General features: G+C 44.1%; 1 protein-coding gene across 1 annotated transcript in view; it reads right to left on the bottom strand.

Moving 5' to 3' along the window:
- LOC146796250 (uncharacterized) overlaps window positions 1-20,032 on the bottom strand; it is a 578,389-nt gene that overhangs the window by 493,135 nt on the left and 65,222 nt on the right. Inside the window, exon 3 of the mRNA XM_085631282.1 lies at window positions 3,005-3,118. Within this exon, the coding sequence (XP_085487408.1) occupies window positions 3,005-3,069 (65 nt within the window). The 5' untranslated portion in view covers window positions 3,070-3,118. The remainder of the gene's footprint in view (window positions 1-3,004; window positions 3,119-20,032) is intronic.

The following is a 20,032-nucleotide window of genomic DNA, read 5'->3' as shown; positions in this document are numbered from 1 at the left end:
GATTAGTGAACAGTATATAGTATGGAGAACTGTTACGGATAAAAAGGAACACCAGACTGGAGAGAGATTATCATCAACCAGCTCTGGAATGCATAGAGAGATTCAGAGTGAGGGGGTGCAGCATGGGCACACTACAGGGTGCCAAACAAAGAGTGGACAGCAAGAATAGAAAGGAATTGCTACAGGGCAAGAAAGTGAAGGGAGAGAAAGATATCACTAATTCATTCAGGATGATCGCCAACTTCTTGAATAAAGGCCAATTTGGTGAGAAAGATCCTACAGATGCATTGGGGATTCCTAAGGTCAGACCCTATCGTAGGCAATGACATTCCCAGGTTATCAGCGATGACATTCATAAAATCGAGATTTCTCAGGGATACCTTAGTGAAAAGTCTCCTATCCCGTCCATCAGCTGAAACATCATTATCAGTAGGGAAAGGGTTGAATCCTTGCCTTAAAAGTAAAGCTTGTGCCAACAGTAGCAAAGTCCTTACCTATGAACTCCCTGGTCTTAAAGAACCAAAGAAAATCAGGAATCTCATTAACCGTAAAACTCCATACACAGTATACTGCCTGGTATGCCCCTAAAACTCCGCTACGTGGGGAGTACGATTCATCCCACAAAAGTGCGGATACTGGAGCATCTGAGAGAGATAGCTAACTGTGGCAGCTCGTACCCAGTAGCTATACATTTTGAGCTGTACCACAAAAGTAACAGGAACCTAATACAATTTTTCTGTCTGGATAATGTCATACGAGAAACATAGAAAGGTAACCAGGAGTTGAGGCTTTCGACGACTGGAATCCAGATAAATAATAGACATGCAAACTATGGTACCAAACGGTTTAAATTAAAGTGAAGAACTAGCAACCCACCCCTAACTCCTAATTGGGCAGTTTATTTGCTTCACACCTCTCCCTGGCTGGAACAGCAACACTTGGTGGTGAGCTTCAGAGGCTCTCACCTTTTGATGGGCTGATTTGGGCAGCCCCAACTAGTGGAGATGCCCGCCCCATGTCCAGGCCCTACTTTTGGTGGCAGAACAGGTGGAAAAATTATTAAACAGAGTAAGAGTGTCCACCTTAGCCTGCTACGCCCCTAAGGGCGCCAGCAGCTGAGGTGAATCCCTCTCTTCAAAATTCTCCATCTTAAATTGGAGAATTAGGCCAATAGGAACAGGGATGTCCCCCTCTCCCCAAAGAGAGGGAGCACCCAAAGGCTGTAGTCACCTTAGGGGACATTGGCCATTGGCCACTGCCCCGACCTCTGTAACACCCTTAAATTGAGTATTTAAGGGCTCCCCTGAACCTTTTTCCTCAGATTTGAGGGACCAAAGAAGAAGAACACTGCCGGACCACTAACTGAACCGTTGCAGACAGAACTCAGCAAGAACCTGTAGCCGGTTCAAGAACTGGACCTCCTGTCTTCCCAGAAATACTGCAAGACCTCCAAGAAACCCCGGAGACCTTCCACCTTCAACCAATCGCCAAGAAACTCCCTTTGGACTAAAGACTTTAGTCTCCAGCGCCCGCCAACACAAAAACTGAAGTAGCTGAGGACAGACAATGGTGTTGACACAACTCACTATTGCAAAAGAACCCCAAGACCGAAGTGGAAGAGGATCGACCCTTGTGTCAACGCAACTCTGCCCTGCCAGAAGAAAGTATTGCAGCTGGATTGCCTCCACAAACCCAAGGTTCCTCTTGGCTCAACGACCCAAAGCTGTTTACAACCTCTTTCCCAAGAGCATGTACCCTCCTTCAAGTGGCCCTGTCGGCCTACTCCTGTCCCGCCTGCTCAACAGTAGCCTCTCTGAGATGGCCCAACATCGGCGGAACTCCTCCATTCCCTAAGCATCTACAACCCACACAACCGCAACTGCTGGACTGGTGGTCCCTCCCTTCGATCTATAGTGACTCGCTGATGATGACCGTGATGGTACCGGTGTTGGCGGCCTACTGATTTCCATTCATCTCTATTTCTCTCTGCTGACCGCGAGAGTAAACATAATTGCAGGCATCGACCCCCGCAGTGTAGATACTTAACTCCACACCTCTTTGGGTGCCCCTAGTCTCCATTGACCAGTCTTGGGGTCGGCGAACTCTGCTCTCAACCGCCCCAGTGCCGCTGGTGGTGCAGTACCTACTTTGAACTGACCCTCTCCAAGGGCTGGTCTAAACCTCCAAAGACTGGAAACAGGAGTTGTGTACTTACTTGCTGATGTATAACCCTGTTTTCTTTCCTTATGATTGCATTGCATTCTATCTGTTGCATACAATTGTCTATCTATTTCAAGTACCCAGGGTAAATGTTTCTGATTGACAAAGACCAAAGTATTTCAAAGACTAATAAGCATTTCTACTGCATGTTGAAAGTATTACCTCCCAGAAAAGTCTACTTACCTGTAACTGAGTTAAACTTGGTTCCTACAATAAAAGTAACTAAAGTAATATTTTTGCAGGTTTGGAGTCAGTAATTGAGTGTGTGTTCCTGTCTTATATGAGTATGTAGAACAAATGCATTCACACTACCCTATGATAAGCCTAACTATTTGACCACACTACCACAAATAGAGTGTTTTAATATTATCTACTTAACCTCTGGGGATCCACTGGACTCTGTGCACACTATACCTTACTTTGGAATAGTATATAAAGAGACAGCTTCCTACAATAATCATCCTGAATTTAGAGCTTAATACAGAAACAACTGCCATACACAAATTCCCATCTCTGTACTGCCACCCATCACACATTTTGCCAAAGTATGAAATATTTTAGGAAGGGAGGTCAATGTTATCTCATGAAACATATACGGTTTAAAGAATAATTCAGACTGTAATGATAGAAAAGAGACATGTGGGAACTTAAATCCTATTTCAACATATAAACATATCAATTACAAGTTCACAACAATGAGACGAACAGTTGTGTATGAAGTTACATAACCCTATTACATCGTCGAAGATTCATTTAAAATATCAGATAAGACTGATGTGCATACCACATTCTGTTCTGCTGGTTTTTCAGGTGTTTCGCAAGTGAGGGGAAGGGAGTCCTCTTTTTCATTGCCAGTTATTTCAGCAGTCGGACCTTGTGTTAATTCTTCCTCACGTGGCTAATGGAAAGGAAAACAATAACTAAAAGTGCTCAAACATCGGAGTTAACGTTTTGTAATACTCCTACAATATTATCATTGTTACAAATTAATTGTAAAGTCCACATTTAAGTGTTTGTCTGAAGAACCTTACAGAGCCTTATGAAGATATGATGTATATAGGATAAGGTACTCTCTCCTGTACATTCTGAGTCTCCAAGGAGTGCTGGACTATATAGAGGAACAAGGTTGTAGGCTGATTTTCTTTATAAGGTCATGGAACGCAGAAGTAACTTGCAATATTCTTTTAAAGCATGACTGAGGGTATTTTATTCCTTATAATGAATGGTCACACCATCATTCTTCCCACAAACCTCTCCAAGGTCTGAGATCTTGCTCATTCATATGAAAGTAGTACAGTTACAGATAAGAAGAATAAAAGCGGAATCTGTAGTGTGAAATCAAACACCAAAAACTGTAATTACTTAAAAAGTACTTTATTGGAAACAGTTCAATGTACATCAGACTAAAGAAGGGCTGTAGCTGAGAATGTAGCTCAGAATGAGTAGTAATTTGCAGAGAGTCTTAATTTTCTGTAATAAACAATGTGCAAAGCAAAAATATGTACTCTCCATTTTTGCGGGTGACTCTTCATAGAAACTCCTTGCAACCCCTGTACATTCCCATCCCTGAACAATAAAATATTGTTAATGCCCTAAACACTACCCATCCCTGAATCCTTAAAAACTCTTTACTACACCAATACACTACCTATCTCTCAACCCTAAAAAGTCATATTACTCCTATGCACTACATGTCACTTAACCCCCCAAAAATGTAAAAAGATAGGATACACGAATAAATGGTAGTAGTCATTCTCAAGAATGCACTTGTCAGTATTCCCAATTCGCTTACCTTTATGTGCATTGCCACAAGTTTGACTGCCTACAAAACTCAATCAACTTTTATAAACTAACTATAAGGGAGGGCAACACCTTATCACATAAATGATGCAAACATCTGTGGGGTAAAGCTATAATCACTTATGATCAGATGGTCATAATCAAAGTCTATTTCTGTTGCAAAGAATCGATTCTTCAAGCACTGGATTTTTTATTCAAATATTTTTTATTTCAAGCAAGTTTTCCAATTTTTTGGACAGACCCAGCTAACGAGTTTTGTTCCAATTAAGAAACTTCAGCAGGGCATATATTATCTCAGATACAATTCCGTCAACTTGGTTCTCCTCAGTTCCAATAGATTTATATCGATTCAGTTTTCTACGTATGTTGGGCAAAGAAACACTCCTAATTCCTGCCGGACTAAATGCTTTGACTGGGTCTGTCCAAAAAACTGGAAAATTGGCTTGAAAATAAAGAATATTTGAAAAAAATCCAGTGCTTCGAGAATCAGTTCTTTGCTCCAGAAATAGACTTTGATTATGGCCATCTGATCAAAGCCAACACCATCACGGACTCACAAAATATATTGTATTGAAAATGGCATACATTGTGTATTACATCACTTTTTTCAATTGTAAAACCACATTTCCCATAATGTACCTTAATAAGTTGAGTGGGTAACTGTGTATAAATAGACACTAATAGTGGATCACCGCTAACCATGATGAAGACCAATCTGGTCAAAACGCGTTGGTTTGCGAGTGCTTGATGGTGTTGGCTGTCAAAACACTGGATTAAAGAAGCTTGAAAAAAATCTCCTGAAATGCGAGTAATCCCTTCTCTTTGATGAAAATACGTAATGAGGACTTTGATTCCTGATCCACACTACTCCCACCTACAGTGATATATATACACACACACATATGGGGTCACACTTAATTGTGGCCCTAAGGAATTGTTTTCATTAAAAACTATCAAAGATGCATATACTTTTTTAGACATTTAAGTGATTTGAAAACACCTGTAGGTTTGTGTGATAGACAGCATAATATTAGTTGCCCTCCCCGACCATAGGGACAAGCATTCATTTGATTGCCAATGCTATCTGTAGATTTGTTTTTTAAAAAGGAATGGCAAGGGGAGGGGAAAAGTGGAGAGTGAGATCAACCACAGATTACCGGGGAGGAGGTTTAACAGCGTCTAACTCGGGGTGTACAGTGCCACCTGACGCTTGTTTGTTTGCGTGTGAGGGCCAGCACAATCACTTACCCCGGTAATATTGAACTGTGGGCTCCATACCTAAACGTGGGGGGCGCTTTCTCGATAGTCACACACTAATGATACCAAATGGGTATTGAAGAAGATACAATACAACATACATCTATCACATCATACCAATCCCATGGTAGCCTTCCTTCATTTCTTTGATACTGTAATATCATCATCATCATCATTTACTTTATTTCGACCACAAGATCATAAAAGTTCACACAGCATGATATAAGTACACTTAAAAAATGGTCAATACCAGATGAACCTTAGGAAAGATACAGATAAAATACAAAAATAAAAATGATAATCAATAAAATCAAGAAGAGACGAGCGGGCCATCAAATAGTCCAAATTGGGTCATCATATGTTGCTTCCGTACTCTAAAGTGCATGTTAATTTACCCACCATTTTACAGTATCATTCAGCGCAGATATTTGGACCTTTTCAGCCACAGCGCATACCAATATCTTGATAAACCAAAAACCACAAAACTATAATATTATAATTTCTCAAAGTCTCTTTATTTTATAGTAATTTGTGTTAAATCTCAATAATTATTAGATATAGAATTGTTGGTGTAGGCCATCATATATTTGCTGAGCCTGCAATTAATTTTCTGGCATGACACGGAGGCCAACATTATGCAAATCTCCTTTATTGCGACAGCTCAGCAGTAACAATGAAGAGAATATTGAACTTCAAACAACATTCCATTATAGTATATAGACCATGAGCATGCAGCCATCTTCCTTCTTTGTTGCTGCTGCTCACAAAGATAAGTACCCTAATTTTATTTGTGCTTATACAGGACCTATATTTACTTGTTTCTGTCTTTTTTTCGCATAGCTGGGTCCTATTGACCCTACCATGTGATTGTCTTTTCTTATATCTTAATTGAAAATGTCCTTTCAACATTATTAACCTTCTGACAACCTTTAGCGAATCTTACTGGGTCCTAAACGACCCTTTATTTTCCTGTGCTACGCTTTACTGCGCTTCCACCTGACATCGAGTTAATATCTCTAATCTTATTTCCCAATTTGCGTCTAACTCTGACGTCGAGCTTATATTTAAAATTTATTTTTCTTTACTTGCGTCCTTTGAAAAGACGCGACTGCATTCCCCGTTGCCTGGCAGCGCTCTGAGCGCCGGCCAGTCATAGTGTCTGAAACGCGACCACACCCCCGCTGTTCATCAGCTTTTGATTCGGACAATGAGAACATGAGAGACAAAACATTGGGAAGCACCGAAGAGGCAAGTAAGGCCTCCGGCTCAACAATGGGCATTACCGACCCCTTCGGGGAGGATATGTTTGATCCCTTGCTAATCAAACAACCCTTATCCCCAGAATGGTTTCACTCCCAACATGGAGCGAACTACATTAGTTTCTGGCTCAGAAGAGAAATGCCTAAGAAAGTCAGATCAACATTGAGGTCTGAGTGCCCACGCCCGTCCCTTCCTGATAAAATTGCTATGACCCCTGAACTTGACCCTAAGGTCATGGCTTTTATAGCCAAGGGTGCCAAAGACCCTAGGAAAGGGATTGAAAAGAGCCTAAGATCGTGTCAAGACCGTCTCTTGGACACAGTTGGACCACTAACAAAACTTTTTGATCTGGCTGAAAATACCTATTTTGACGGAACTCCTATTGACCCTAAAGAATTACACCAGTGGGTCCAACGGACAATTTGCCTCCTTGGCAATGATAATACTGCCATTTCTAACAAACGGAGAAAAGGAGTTCTCCTCAAAATTGATCCACAACTAATAGAGCTAGCAAATAAGGAAGGAGGACCCACTTCACAAGGTCTCCTCTTTGGAGAAGATTTTATTCGCGACAAGGCTTAATATGTCAGGGCCTTTAGCTCTATTAAAAAATCTCAGCGTGACATTAAAAAAGTCTTTTTTCGAGACAACATTTTTCGAAGGGCCGGGCAAACGCGCGGTCGGTTCCCCGGCCGCGGACAATCAACTTCCGGACCCTTTCTGGGACGCGGCTCAAAGTTCCAGCAGACATCTTTTTATGGAGGCCAATCTTTCTTCCCGCAAAGGCAGAGAAACCGCGGAAGACCATTCCGAGGGGAAAGAAGACACAGAGGTTTCTCCACAGGTAAGAACCTTGAAAGACCCTTCAGGTACCCCATAAAGGTGAGAGGGAGACTAGCCCTTTTCTCTGGGAATTGGACTATGATAACACAAGACCTGTGGGTTCTTTCTAGATACAGTCAAAGGCTACAAAATAGAATTCACAGATACCCCCCACTAAAACCAAAAGCCCTAGAGAAATAACCTTATCTCAAGCACAGAGAAAACTAGTTTCTCAAGAAGTAAAGGACCTGTTAGCCAAAAGGGCTATAAAAGAGAGCTCACAAATAGGGTTTATGAGCAATATATTTGTAGAGGAAAAGAAAGACAATGGTCAGAGACCTGTCATAAATTTGAAAAGCTTAAACGAATGGGTAACGTACCACCACTTCAAGATTGAGGGGATTCACCTCCTAAGGGATGTCTTGAGAAAGGGAGACTGGTTAATATGTCTAGACTTAAAGGATGCTTATCTAACCATCCCGATTTGGCACCCACACAGGAAATTCCTCCAATTCACATGGGAAGGAAACCTTTGGGGATTTTGCACCCTCCCATTCGATCTGTCTTCAGCCCCTTGGTGCTTCACCAAGTTCTTGGGTCCGGTGGTAGCATGGCTAAGGGAAAGGGGCATAAGGTTAATAATTTATCTGTACGAAATCCTTGCAATGGGTCAATACATAATGACGGTATCTTATCATACAGATCCTACTATCCAGCTACTTCAACATCTAGGCTTTGTAATAAATACAAAAAAGTAATGTATAATACCAAGCCAAGAAACCCAGTTTCTGGGATTCATGGTCAACACTCTGACTGCAGAACAGAAATTACCAAGAGAAAAGATAAAGAAACTTCGGAAAGAGCTCAGGAAGATACTATCAATGAAATTCTTTCCCATGAAGCTTTTAGCCAGGATCCTGGGTCTCCTTTCCTGAACCATCCAGGCAATTTTTCCAGGCCCTCTACATTACAGAGCCCTTCAGAGGCTGAAAGCGAAAGCTCTAAGAACGAATCTCTCTTACTCACAAATGATATGCTTAGACCAAGACTCGAGGAAAGAACTGACTTGATGGCTAAAGAATGCAGAAGCTTGGAATGGCAGAGACAACTTTGGGGAAGCCCCAGAGTTAATAATAGAATCAGATGCAAGTCTAGAAGGATGGGGTGCCACATGTGGCGACTCATCAACAGGGGGTCGTTGTACACAACAGGAGAAAGAACTACATATCAACTGCGTGGAACTATTAACGTGTTCTTTTGCGGTTCGAGGCTTCAGCCAGAATTTAATGAAATGTTGCATAATGCTGCGCATGGACAATGTCTCTGCAGTGAAATACGTCAACAAGATGGGGAGACCACACTCGAAGGGTCTTACAGAAATAGCGAAGGGTTTTTGGAACTATTGCTTGAACAAGGGACTCTCTGTTACAGCAGAGCACATTCCTGGTTTGAACAATGGCGTAGTGGACTGGTACTCAAGGAATTTCAAGAACTCCAGCAAATGGAAACTAGACAGAGGAGTATTTATGATAATCCAAGACAAATGGGGTCCATTCGGGACAGATCTTTTCGCGGACAGGCTGAACACTCAGTTGAAGAACTTCTTCAGCTGGAAGCCGAATCCTCAAGCATCAGGGGTGGATGCCTTCCTCCAGCACTGGAGGGCTTAAAGCCATATGCCTTCCTGCCATTTGTCATGCTTCCACGTCTCCTCTTGCATGCTCGTCGTTACATACAGTACATGGTAGTGATAACCCCTCTTTGGAGGTCTCAGGCATGGTTCCCAGTCATTTTAGAGATGACCATAGACTTTCCACTTCTAATACCGTGTTTCAAGCACATACTTCTGGGTCCAGAAGCCGAATCTCATCCCCTCAAAGACCAAGGTCTAATGTTTCTGACGGCCTGAAGGATTTCAGGCGACAATGGAAAATCCCAGGGCTTTCGCAAGATGCTTTCCAGCTCATATCTGAGTCTTGGGCATCTGGAACAAGGAAGGCATATCGACTGGCATGGAATAAATGGGTTCGCTGGTGTATTCAACGACACTACGATCCAGTTTCAACTGATTTAGTTCACGTAGTAAACTTCCTATCAGAATTGTTTGCTTCTGGCCTAACTTACAGAATGGTTAATGTCTATAGATCAGCAGTTGCTGCGGGTCATTCCTTAGTTGATGGTGTCTCGGTGGGACAAAACCTTTTAACAAAGAAAATTATGTGAAGTATGCAGGTTCTTAATCCTCCAACCCCAAAATATACTGCCTTATCGGACGTAAGAAACATTTGACAACTTATATCCTCTTGGGGAGATAATGTTAACCTTTCTCTTCAGTGTATCTCTTATAAGCTTACTGTATTGCGTTACTTAGTTTCTTTCAGACGAACCTCTGATGTTAAGGCATTAGATGTAACTAGCAGGGCTTACCAACCTGAGGGAGTTTGTTTTTTACCTAAAAAAAGGACAAAAACTATGTAATCTTCAATGTTATACTCTTTCTTCTGTCTGAATGAAAGTCTATGTGTTGTCAAATGTTCAAAAGAGTATGAAAAGAGAACTGCTAGTCTGAGAGGAGTTGGAACTCACCTACTGATCTCTCACAGATCCCCCCAAAAAGCAGTTTTATCTCCCACGCTTGCAAGAAGGGTTAAAGAAGTGATGAGTGAGAGTAGTGTCGATGTGTCTATCTTTGAGGCACACTCTCTCCGAGGTGCATTAGCTTCTAAAGCGTTTATGCTAGGTGGTGGGCTCCAAGATATTCTTAGAGCCGCTGACTGGTCAAATGAAAGTATGTTTAAAAAATGTTATTTTAGACCAATCAATAATGTGATTGACAACGTGCTTAATTCACTTGAAACTTGCATAATGTGGGCCTCCGTGTCATGCCATAAAGTTTAGATTTTTCACACCCTGTTGGACAGAAAATCTTTTTTTTTTATTATGACACGGAGGCTAAGATTATCCCTCCACTTGTTAACCCTCCCTGGGTTTCACTTTTTTGATCTATTGTGTCTCTTATTCTTCCGGAAAAAGACGTCTATGGATTGTTATTGATTGAAGTGACTCTTTCCACGTCATTTTGAAGTTATGTTTTCTTTGAGCGTATTTCTTGTTCGCAGCACTGGACAAAGAATGAAGATGGATGAATCATCCTGGACTTAGAGCTCAAAATGGACCGCCAGATTAACTCTGTCTCATCCTCCTGCTTCCACACCCTCCACCTCCTACGTAATACCTTCAAATGGATCCCCCTCGAACACAGAAAGACCATCACTCACGCCCTGGTCACCAGCAGGCTCGACTACGGCAACGCACTCTATGCCAGAATAAACAAAAACCTCACCTGCAAGCTACAGAACATCCAAAACGCCGCTGCAAGACTGGTCCTTAGCCTGCCAACACACTGCCACATCTCCCAGCACCTGTGCACACTCCACTGGCTCCCCATTGAAGCTAGAGTCACCTTCAAGATGCTAACCCACGCTCACAAGGCCCTCCAAGACACCGGACCAGCGTACCTGAACAGCCGACTCAAATTCCACGCACCCCAAAGGACCCTATGATCAGCCCAGTTCTCGTACGCCGTGAGCTCCCGCTCCAGAAAGACCAGATCGGGAGGCTGCTCCTTCTTCTTCCGCGCAGCCAAAGCCTGGAACGACCTTCCGCTCCACCTCAGACAGACAACATCGCTTCCCATCTTTGCAAGAAACCTCAAAACCTGGCTACTTGTAGCCAGGCAACTTTCACCACTCCTATAATAGATTAGACAGCATAAGCAGCCCTAAGGATTCCCTCATTGTCTCTGAGGCAAGAGCTGTCCTTAAACAGGGTGTAATGAGATTCAGACAGTGGCTCGTCAGTAATGTCTGTATCAACAAAAAAGGAAGAGGGGGACCAGGAGCTAGTTATGGTCCAGTGACCGTGCTCCTAAATCAAGTCGTCAAACCAAAAAGGGGGTCACTGTTCCGTAGGTAGTGGTGCAAAGGAGTCACCCACTCACCGAAAGGAAAAGAGGAGAGAATGAGCAAGAGGGTGATCCTAGGTCTAGAACCCACTTTTCAGAGGCAAGAACAGGTATTTCTCTTGTTGCCCTCACACACCCCGAAGGATGTCATGCTTCATCATTGGGCGTTTGCTCCTCGTCGGGCCGGCACTGCAATGCCCTACTGGTCCCCCGAAGGGTCACTTTGACGGAGATTTTTTGAGAACAGCCGTCAGATGAGTGGGGGTATGTGCGGTGAGTCCTATGTGAAGTGAGAAAGTGTATGTGAAGGATAAAACTATCTAAGGGATACCAAAAAAGCATATTTATTGTGATGGTACCCTTGTCATACTAAAAAAACAGAAGGTCGTGCGTTGCTCCAATAGGCATTAATGTGCCCCAGTAACTAAAAGGTCCCTCTACCTACGGCACCCCTACCTATGGAACAGTGACCCCCTTTTTGGATTTGACTGTCAGTAATGTCGACAGGGGTGTGGTGTATAGTTCAGTGACATCGAGACAGTCATGCTCTACTTCGATCCCATTCGCATCACAATCAGGTAAAGAGAGCAAAGTAGTAGGGTTCAGAACCAAACATCTTTTAAAGGGGAAGTTCTCAGCAGCCAAAATAGTATGCTCTTAGATTGTGAGCCTACTATTGGTTAGATGCTGAGTATGAGTTTGGTTCAACAAAATTTCAACTGAATGGGGCACATAGACAATCAAAGGGTGACACATTAAAATGCTCTTGCATCTCTCCATACTGACACATTCCAGCAACAGATTGGAGACAATTGGGAAATGCTGATGCTACTGTATACAGAGTAGATGAGAAATAGGTAACTGGTCTACGGGCACTTCCATGATTCTGAGCCAATATTGAGAGAGTATAGCCTTCTCTTTAACTACAAAAGAGTGAAACACTCTGGTTAAATCTGGCATTCCTTATGGAGGAGCACAACAAAGGTTTTCTCTCAGCTTCTGGAAAGCATTCAAGCAATTATTGTCCCAGGGCACCGGATTGGACACATCCTGTGTGTCAACTTATGCAGGGGTTTGGCCACTAGGGAAAAGTAAGGTATCTACTAGTGAAAGTAGCACACCATTCCCAGAAACATCCTGACTTCTTTCTGCATGCTAGGCAGATTCATTTGCATGAGCACCGAGATTATTTCGTGTGACACCTTACACTCAGCTTTCAAAATGTGATATCCTAAGTAGAGGACTTGCGTCATACAATATTGTAACTTACTTGGGGATACTTTATGTCCATTCACAGCCAATTGGTTCAGCAGGGCAATTGCATCATCTTTACATGCTTCCTGAGTATTCAATGCAACTAAAAGGTTGCCTATATACTGGAGTCGGCAGAATTACAGATGGAAGGACTCTCTGTATACCCTTTTGCGACATGGTACCATGTTAAAACATGATTCCCCTGCTAGAAAGCGAATAGGAATCAGTTTACCTCATGGAGGGGAATAGAGACAAAAATCAATGGCAGTGAACCATTCAGCCTCACATGGAATTTGAAACAATAGCACATAAGGATTCGGTACCAAGGGACAACAAGGAACCGCTATGCTATTGAGTTTCTGGAGAAATTGCACTATGCAGTATGTACTGCTCAGCTTCTGCAAGCATACAATGGGTGAGTTACATGGACTCCCAAGGATCTCTTTCAAAATGCTTTGATCATTTACAGTCCAAATCACAGGTGTATTTTCCAGCAACTGTCTTGGGGTCAGGTTATACTGCAGTGTTCTCGAGTATTCAGTATTGGGCTTAACTTGGATACAGACCAGAACGACACCTCAGATGAGCTGAAGTCCTTTCCAGAAAAATCCCAAACTGTGTCTCTCACTGCATCTATGAGATTTAACGGTAAGTCTTCCACTGTCAACATCGGGAACAGTGAGATGCACAAGTTCTGGCTTGCCAGTTTGAAGGCTATATCCTCATTGTCTGAAGCTCGATACCCTTTAGTATACAATAGATGGTGCAATTTAACTTGCACAGCAAATCACGTCCAATAGGCACACAGGACTAGAATCACACACCACAAATTGATGATTATCTTCAAATGTCCCTATCTTTACAGGCACTTCCTCCATAAGAGGGATTGGCAACTCCTACAACTTGGATTGTTTTTCCTGAGAGGGGTAGGTTTGTAATCTCTGCTGTTCTCACAGTAGAGTGGGTGGGTAGCACCAGTGCCAATCAAGAAAGTGATGTTTTGGCCATCTATGTCACCATCAACGTATAGTCCACTCTGGTCTACCTCTAAGATTGCACCAAGTGTACAGTCTTCCTTCCCCCTCAAGCACCATCATAAGGACTGATGTGAGCCTTACCCATTAGGTGCGCCAAATATGGCAAACTGTTGGCACCGGCCATTATGATAGGAAATATTCTGATTCCAATTCATGTCTGTGTTCTAATTAAATGAGGTACTATTTACAGCCTGCTGTGGCATCGGAGGTTGTGGCACTTGCATCATAGGCCCTTGGGAACCAGCTGAATTTGAAATCTCCATCTCGGTACATTCTGGGGTTGCATAACATCACCCTGAGGTTGATTAAACCCTCCATTCTGTTCCAGATTTGTGGGATTAAAGTAACATTCTCACTTCCAATGCCCCAACTTGTTACAAAAATGACTTGGGTTTGACTTCTTTAAAGTGGCAACATCAACTCCAGTCTCGGGATCTATAGGAATACCTCTTTCCCCTCCTTGTCCCTGAAATCCTTCACCTTGTTTCATCGGAGCCCCATACTGGTAGACTCCCCGTTAGGGGCAGTATTCCATACATAAAGCTGTGTCTTTTGAGCAACCTTCATCTGCACTACCATCAACTTTTCCTTCAACTTCTTGTGCTTGTTGGGTGGCGTGGCTTGCCGAGCAGCAAGATGGTCGCTCACTGAGAGGGCTCTGCCAGTCACAAAAACAATCCTAAATAATCCTACTTTGTAGAGAGCATTTTATCACTTACTATCAAAGGGCATTGGTGGCATTAAAGGCAGGAGTCGGCTGAGGCGCACAGCGAATCGCTGGACCCGGAGGAAATCGTCAGTCAACGCCGGGAAAAGAAGCGTCTGCCTGGGTTTTGCATTGCAGCTCAGTGGAGTCGGCCCACGGACAGGCTGGGCCGGGCGTAGTAGTACGCAGCGAACTCTGCTGAATGAGCACACAGGCAAATTTGCTCCTCAGGGGTCTGCAACGAGTGACCGCATGTGCCTGAGGCTGCAGCGGAGTGCTGCGGCCGAATCACTGGAGTGCGGTGGCCCGCTGAAGTAGATATCCTTCCTCTAGGTGCTCCCTCTGTGCTTCCTCTAGGTACTCCCTGGCGATACTGAGGACCGTCGGAGTAGAAGCCGTGAGGAGTCCTACACAGTCCGTAGGTGAGCGAAGCCCGCTGCAACTAAAGACATCCTGTATGCACGCTGTTGGTTTTAGTTGCCTAAGAGGTGGTGGAGACTCTGCCCAGGTGTAGCGGGTGATTGCTGATGCTGCTCAGCGGACCTGGACCCAGAGCGGGCACCTCTGCTGGGGCACGGCGGGCTGGATGGCGTGCTGAAGGTCTGCGCCGGAGTGAAGGAGACAGCTGTAGTGTTGGCACCTGGCCAGGACAACAGGGCCAGGTGCCCCAGACCCCTCCCCCCCTTCTCACCGATCCTCATAATGAGGCAGACAAGTACAGTGACTATTATGTGACCCAGCACATGGATAATGTGAGTCTGACGATTTATGCAATAACGGGCATTAGCAGTTGAGACACTGAGCAGGTAGTCGGGCATATAAAGTGAGGCAAGGGTTGCTAAATGTACCTAGTCACACCCTTGTGCTGACTGCATGCATCTGGCATGTGGGCAGGATGGGTGAATGATTCTCAGGCCCACCAGGCCGACTGTTAGCATTGGGGTGGCAAACCCTCAGCCCCTTCTTGATAGACTACATCAATCACACAGATCTTTCTCAGAACATTGCCAGTCCCCGGGCTAGGTGCGGTTGCTGCCACTAGTTCATGGACACAAGGAAGCCGAAAGCAAAAAGCTCACTAGACAACTAGATAACGATGTGGTTACAGACTCCGAGCTGAACACACAGGAGGGCGCAGAGGGGAGCAGTGATGATCTCAGGATCTTGCTACTAGACATGAAGTCCAACGTAAAAAACTATTGACACCTAGCTAGTTATCCTAACCTCACAACTTGGTAAAGAAGCAAGTTGATACTCATGGATCTCGTTTAGATCAGCTGGAAAACAGATCCACCGAAGTACATGAATTTCAACTAGAAACTAAGGAGCAGTTACTTCAAATGGACAAAGTACTTAACATCATCAGGGCCGGCCAAGAATGACGATTTGGAAGCCCGGTCGTGTGGGAATAACCTCCGTATAGCAGGTATTCTGGCAATTTCCAAGATGGAAACCTTTGTGGAGGAACTGCTGCATGAGCTGTTTGGCCTGGATCTCTCTACAATCTTCATAGTTGAGAGAGCGCACCGCATGCTGGGCCCATCCCCCGGGTTGGATCAATGCCTAGACCAATCCTAGCACGTTTATTAAACTATTGTGACCAGGTTACCATCCTGAGACTTGATAGAGAGAGAGGAAGTATAAACCACAAGGGAAACAATATCTCCCTATATCCTGACTTCACCCCTGCAGTCCAGGCAGCGAGGAGCGATTTTATGCCGATCAAACGGATTCTGAAACAAGCGGATGTGCTATACGCGCTGCTGTATCCTGCCAAGCTGAAAGTAACTTTTGAGGGCTCTACTCATCACTTCACAGACGCTAAATCGGCCTTGAAATTCGCCAAACACATCGGCAGCCAGAAGCAATCAGCAAAGGTGGCAGCGGGTGCCCCGCCGAATACTGGCCTCAGCGACATTGAGTGACCTGAACTACACTTTCTGCTTGATAACTACAAGACACTACCTTAGCTTAGAACTACGGGCTGTGACTTGCAGGATCAGGCTGAGTCAATTTCCAATACATGTAGGTATGGGGCTATACGACGGTATGCTTCCAAAGACCCATCAAGGCAACAATGCTTTTCAGCTCTCACTTACACTTGTGGCCACCCTGCCGGTTGCTGGCAGGGTTGTTAGCCAGTGTAGTCATGCCCCCAGGGAACGCTCCCTTTTCATGTACCCATGCATAAGACAGGGGTATCACATGAGGTTTGTTATCAGGGAGGATCTATATACACAACCAAGTTGGGGGGTTGGTGTGGGAGGTGGGAGGGTAGGGCTTGTTAATAGTGTTAGTCCGGTCAATGCTAAGCAATGTCAGTCGGAAACAGTAAGCTTCACGCTAAAAGTACTTTGGAATTACACCCCACGTTTAGGTTTTCCAAGACCTACAAACTCAGTGTATACTAGTACATATCTGACACTAGGGGCCCAATTCACAGAACTAACTTAAGACAAAATCCTAAACTTACTACCATTTTCGTATTCACAGAAGGCACTTACTCATTTTGGTATTCACAGAAGACACTTACTCACTTCAGTATTCACAGAAGTTAGGAGTCCTAACTTTAGGACTCCTAAATGCCTTCTGTGAATACAGAAAGTCTTAAAATTAGGATTTTTCTCAGTTTAAGAGTCCTAAAGTTAGGACTCCTAACTTTACTACTACTAAACTGAGAAAAATCCTAATTTTAAGGCTTTCGGTATTCACAGAAGGCATTTAGGAGTCCTAAAGTTAGGAGTCCTAACTTTACTACTACTAAATTGTGGTAAATCCTAATTTTAAGACTTTCAGCATTCACAGAAGGCATTTAGGAGTCCTAAAGTTAGCAGTCCTAACTATGCTACTACTAAACTGAGAAAAATCCTAATTTTAAGACTTTCGGTATTCACAGAAGGCATTTAAGAGCCCTAAAGTTAGGACTCCTAACTTCTGTGAATACTGAAATGAGTAAGTGCCTTCAGTGAATGCCTTCTGTGTTTAGGATTTTGTCTTAAGTTAGTTCTGTGAATCGGGCCCTAGGAGTCTCGTCGGAACTAAGTGTGATGCTGAGTGTCCCTAATGCCAATACCATCTTGACATGACTTCCTACAACCTCCTTACTTGGAACATCAGAGGGCTGAACTCCTATTTAGCTAGGCACGGCATTGATATATGCTTCCTCCAAGAAACACATATAAATAGCTCATCACACGCTCAACTAAACAATAAATGTTGCGGTCCAATTTATTCCTCCATATACTCCAAATTTGCAAGAGGGGTGGCCATACTAATCAGACGGGGGTGGAATGGTCGACAACAGTTTTGCTTGTTGATCCGGACGGGAGATACATCGTTCTGGGAGTCAGGCTTGGTACGTCAAACGTCATTTTGGAGGCAGTGTATTGGCCAAACGTTGATGCGCCTGAATTCTTTCACACTGTCTGGGCAAAAATGAATACAGTGGGCTATGACACTCTTTTATGGGGAGGGATCTTTAATGCCTTGTTGGATGATGACCGGAAGTGAGGTTCCCGTAAACTGGACCCACGGTCCAACGTGGCACTTAACATAATCAAATCAGAGGGTAACCTGACAGACATTTGGAGACAGTGGCATCCAGACACGTCCGAAGGCACATGCATTACAGCCCAACACAATGCCTGGTCTAGATTAGATTTTTGGCTGGTGTCCCAGAATGTTGCGGCCTGGACAACAGATGTCAAACATTTACCCCGAACCCTGTTGGACTACGCTGCGGTCCAACTTCAGCTGTCCATACCAGAGGGTCCCTGGAAGATATTTCGCTGAAGACTCCCCTCCCATGCTCTTACCGACACTGTGTTTCAGGAAGAAATTAGAGGGGACATAGTCAAGTACTGCTCCACTAATACAGGATCTGTGTCAACCCAGGCCACCCAGTGGGAAGTATTCAAGGTGGTTATCCACAGGAAAAGTATATCCAGACAGGCCGGGGTATTGAAATCCATTAGGCACTCCCTCGAGAAATTGGAAGCAGACATCAGGGATATGGAATTGCAATATTTTGACTCAGAATATCCAAGTTTGATGAGCAAAATAAGGACAAAAGTCTCAGAATTTGAAGAAGAGGTGCAAAAAGAGGTGAAATTCTTGTGGAAATGTGCCCAAGCTAGACAGTATGGTGAGGGGGATAGGCCTGGCAAGGCATTAGCTAATATGCTGCGCACACCTAACAATGCCACGTTCATCACAGAGATCTCAGACGACAACTGCGTAGTGATGAGGGGCTCCCAAGAAATACTTCACCAATCTATGGTGCTTTATACACATCTTCCTCCTGCATTGCCCCAGATGAGCTCCAATCCTATCTAGGCTCCCTAGCATTGCTTTGGCTCGGCAGGGCACACAGGGCATATTTAGAGGAACCCATTACTAAAGAAGACATTATACAAGTAATAAATAGCCTATCTCCTGATAAAGCTTCGGGGTCAGACGGACTGACAGCAGCTTTTTATAAGTGTTACGCCGATATACTGGCGCCTCAGTTACTAATGCTTTATGGTGAAGCACTGTAGACAGGCTGTCCCCACAATGAGGGACACACTCATACTTTCTCTACTCAAACCAGGGAAACCACCAAACAAGAGAGATTCATAGAGTCCCCTATCACTGTTAAATATTGACACAAAAATATACGCTAAGCTACTGGCTACCCCTGATTGCCAGACAGACCAATCTGGTTTTATTCCAGGAAGGTCCACAGCACATAACCTGCATACTTTCTTCACCATGTTGCACTATTTAGACCCACATTCCCAGGGGCTGGCTGCGCTGCTAGATGCCACAAAGGCCTTTGATTCGATGGAGTGGCCCTATCTATTCACAATCTTAGTTAGACTGGGCTTTAGCCCATTATATATTAACCAGATAAAACTGCTATACACTCTCCCCACTGCCAAACTTAAATTGAATGGACTAGTTTCACCACCACTAAAAATCACACATGGCATGAGGTAGGGTTGTCCCCTATCTCCCTTTCTGTTCACAATAGCCATGGAGCCACTGGCTGCTAGACTTAGGCAACACCATGCAGCTAGAGTACTGGGTTTTACCACCAGGAGGCTTATAATATCACTTTATGCGGATAATATAACCTTGTACATTAATAACCCAGTGGATAACCTTCACCCGGTCCTGCAGGAGCTTCTAAGATGTGGGGGGCTGTCTGGCATACAAATTAATTGGGCAAAATCAGTCCTGTTCCCTCTCAACGATGACACCCTGCCCTATTCATTAGAGTTCCCCCTCTGCTGGGTGGAAGGCCCGGTCTTCTACCTTGGTATCTGACTGAGTGGGAAATTACAAGAATTGTGGGCTGCGAATTATGGGAAGGCCGTGTCTTGGCTGGAAGGCAAAGTGCAGACCTGGGCTAGATTGCCGCTCTCCCTGGCGGGACGAATAGCAATAGCGAAAATGATTGTATTACCCAAATTCGTATATCTGTTCATAAATTTACCCCTCCCCCTTATACAAACTTTTTTTTAAACAGTGCACTCCTTGATGTTGGCTTTGGTGTGAGCAGGGACACAGGCCCGAGTCTCGTGGGAACTCCTGACTCTTCCGCTGTCGCAGGGCGGACTGGGCGCTCCAGATATCCAACTGTATGCCCGCTGCGCACAAGCTACATTTTTACACTATTTGAATCATCCTATTCCATTCCAAACACACGTTGCGGTGGAGGCAGACAGT

Source organism: Triturus cristatus, chromosome 10 (assembly GCF_964204655.1).
Source record: "Triturus cristatus chromosome 10, aTriCri1.1, whole genome shotgun sequence".
Lineage (NCBI taxonomy): Eukaryota > Metazoa > Chordata > Amphibia > Caudata > Salamandridae > Triturus > Triturus cristatus.
This window is presented reverse-complemented; position numbering and strand designations above follow the sequence as displayed.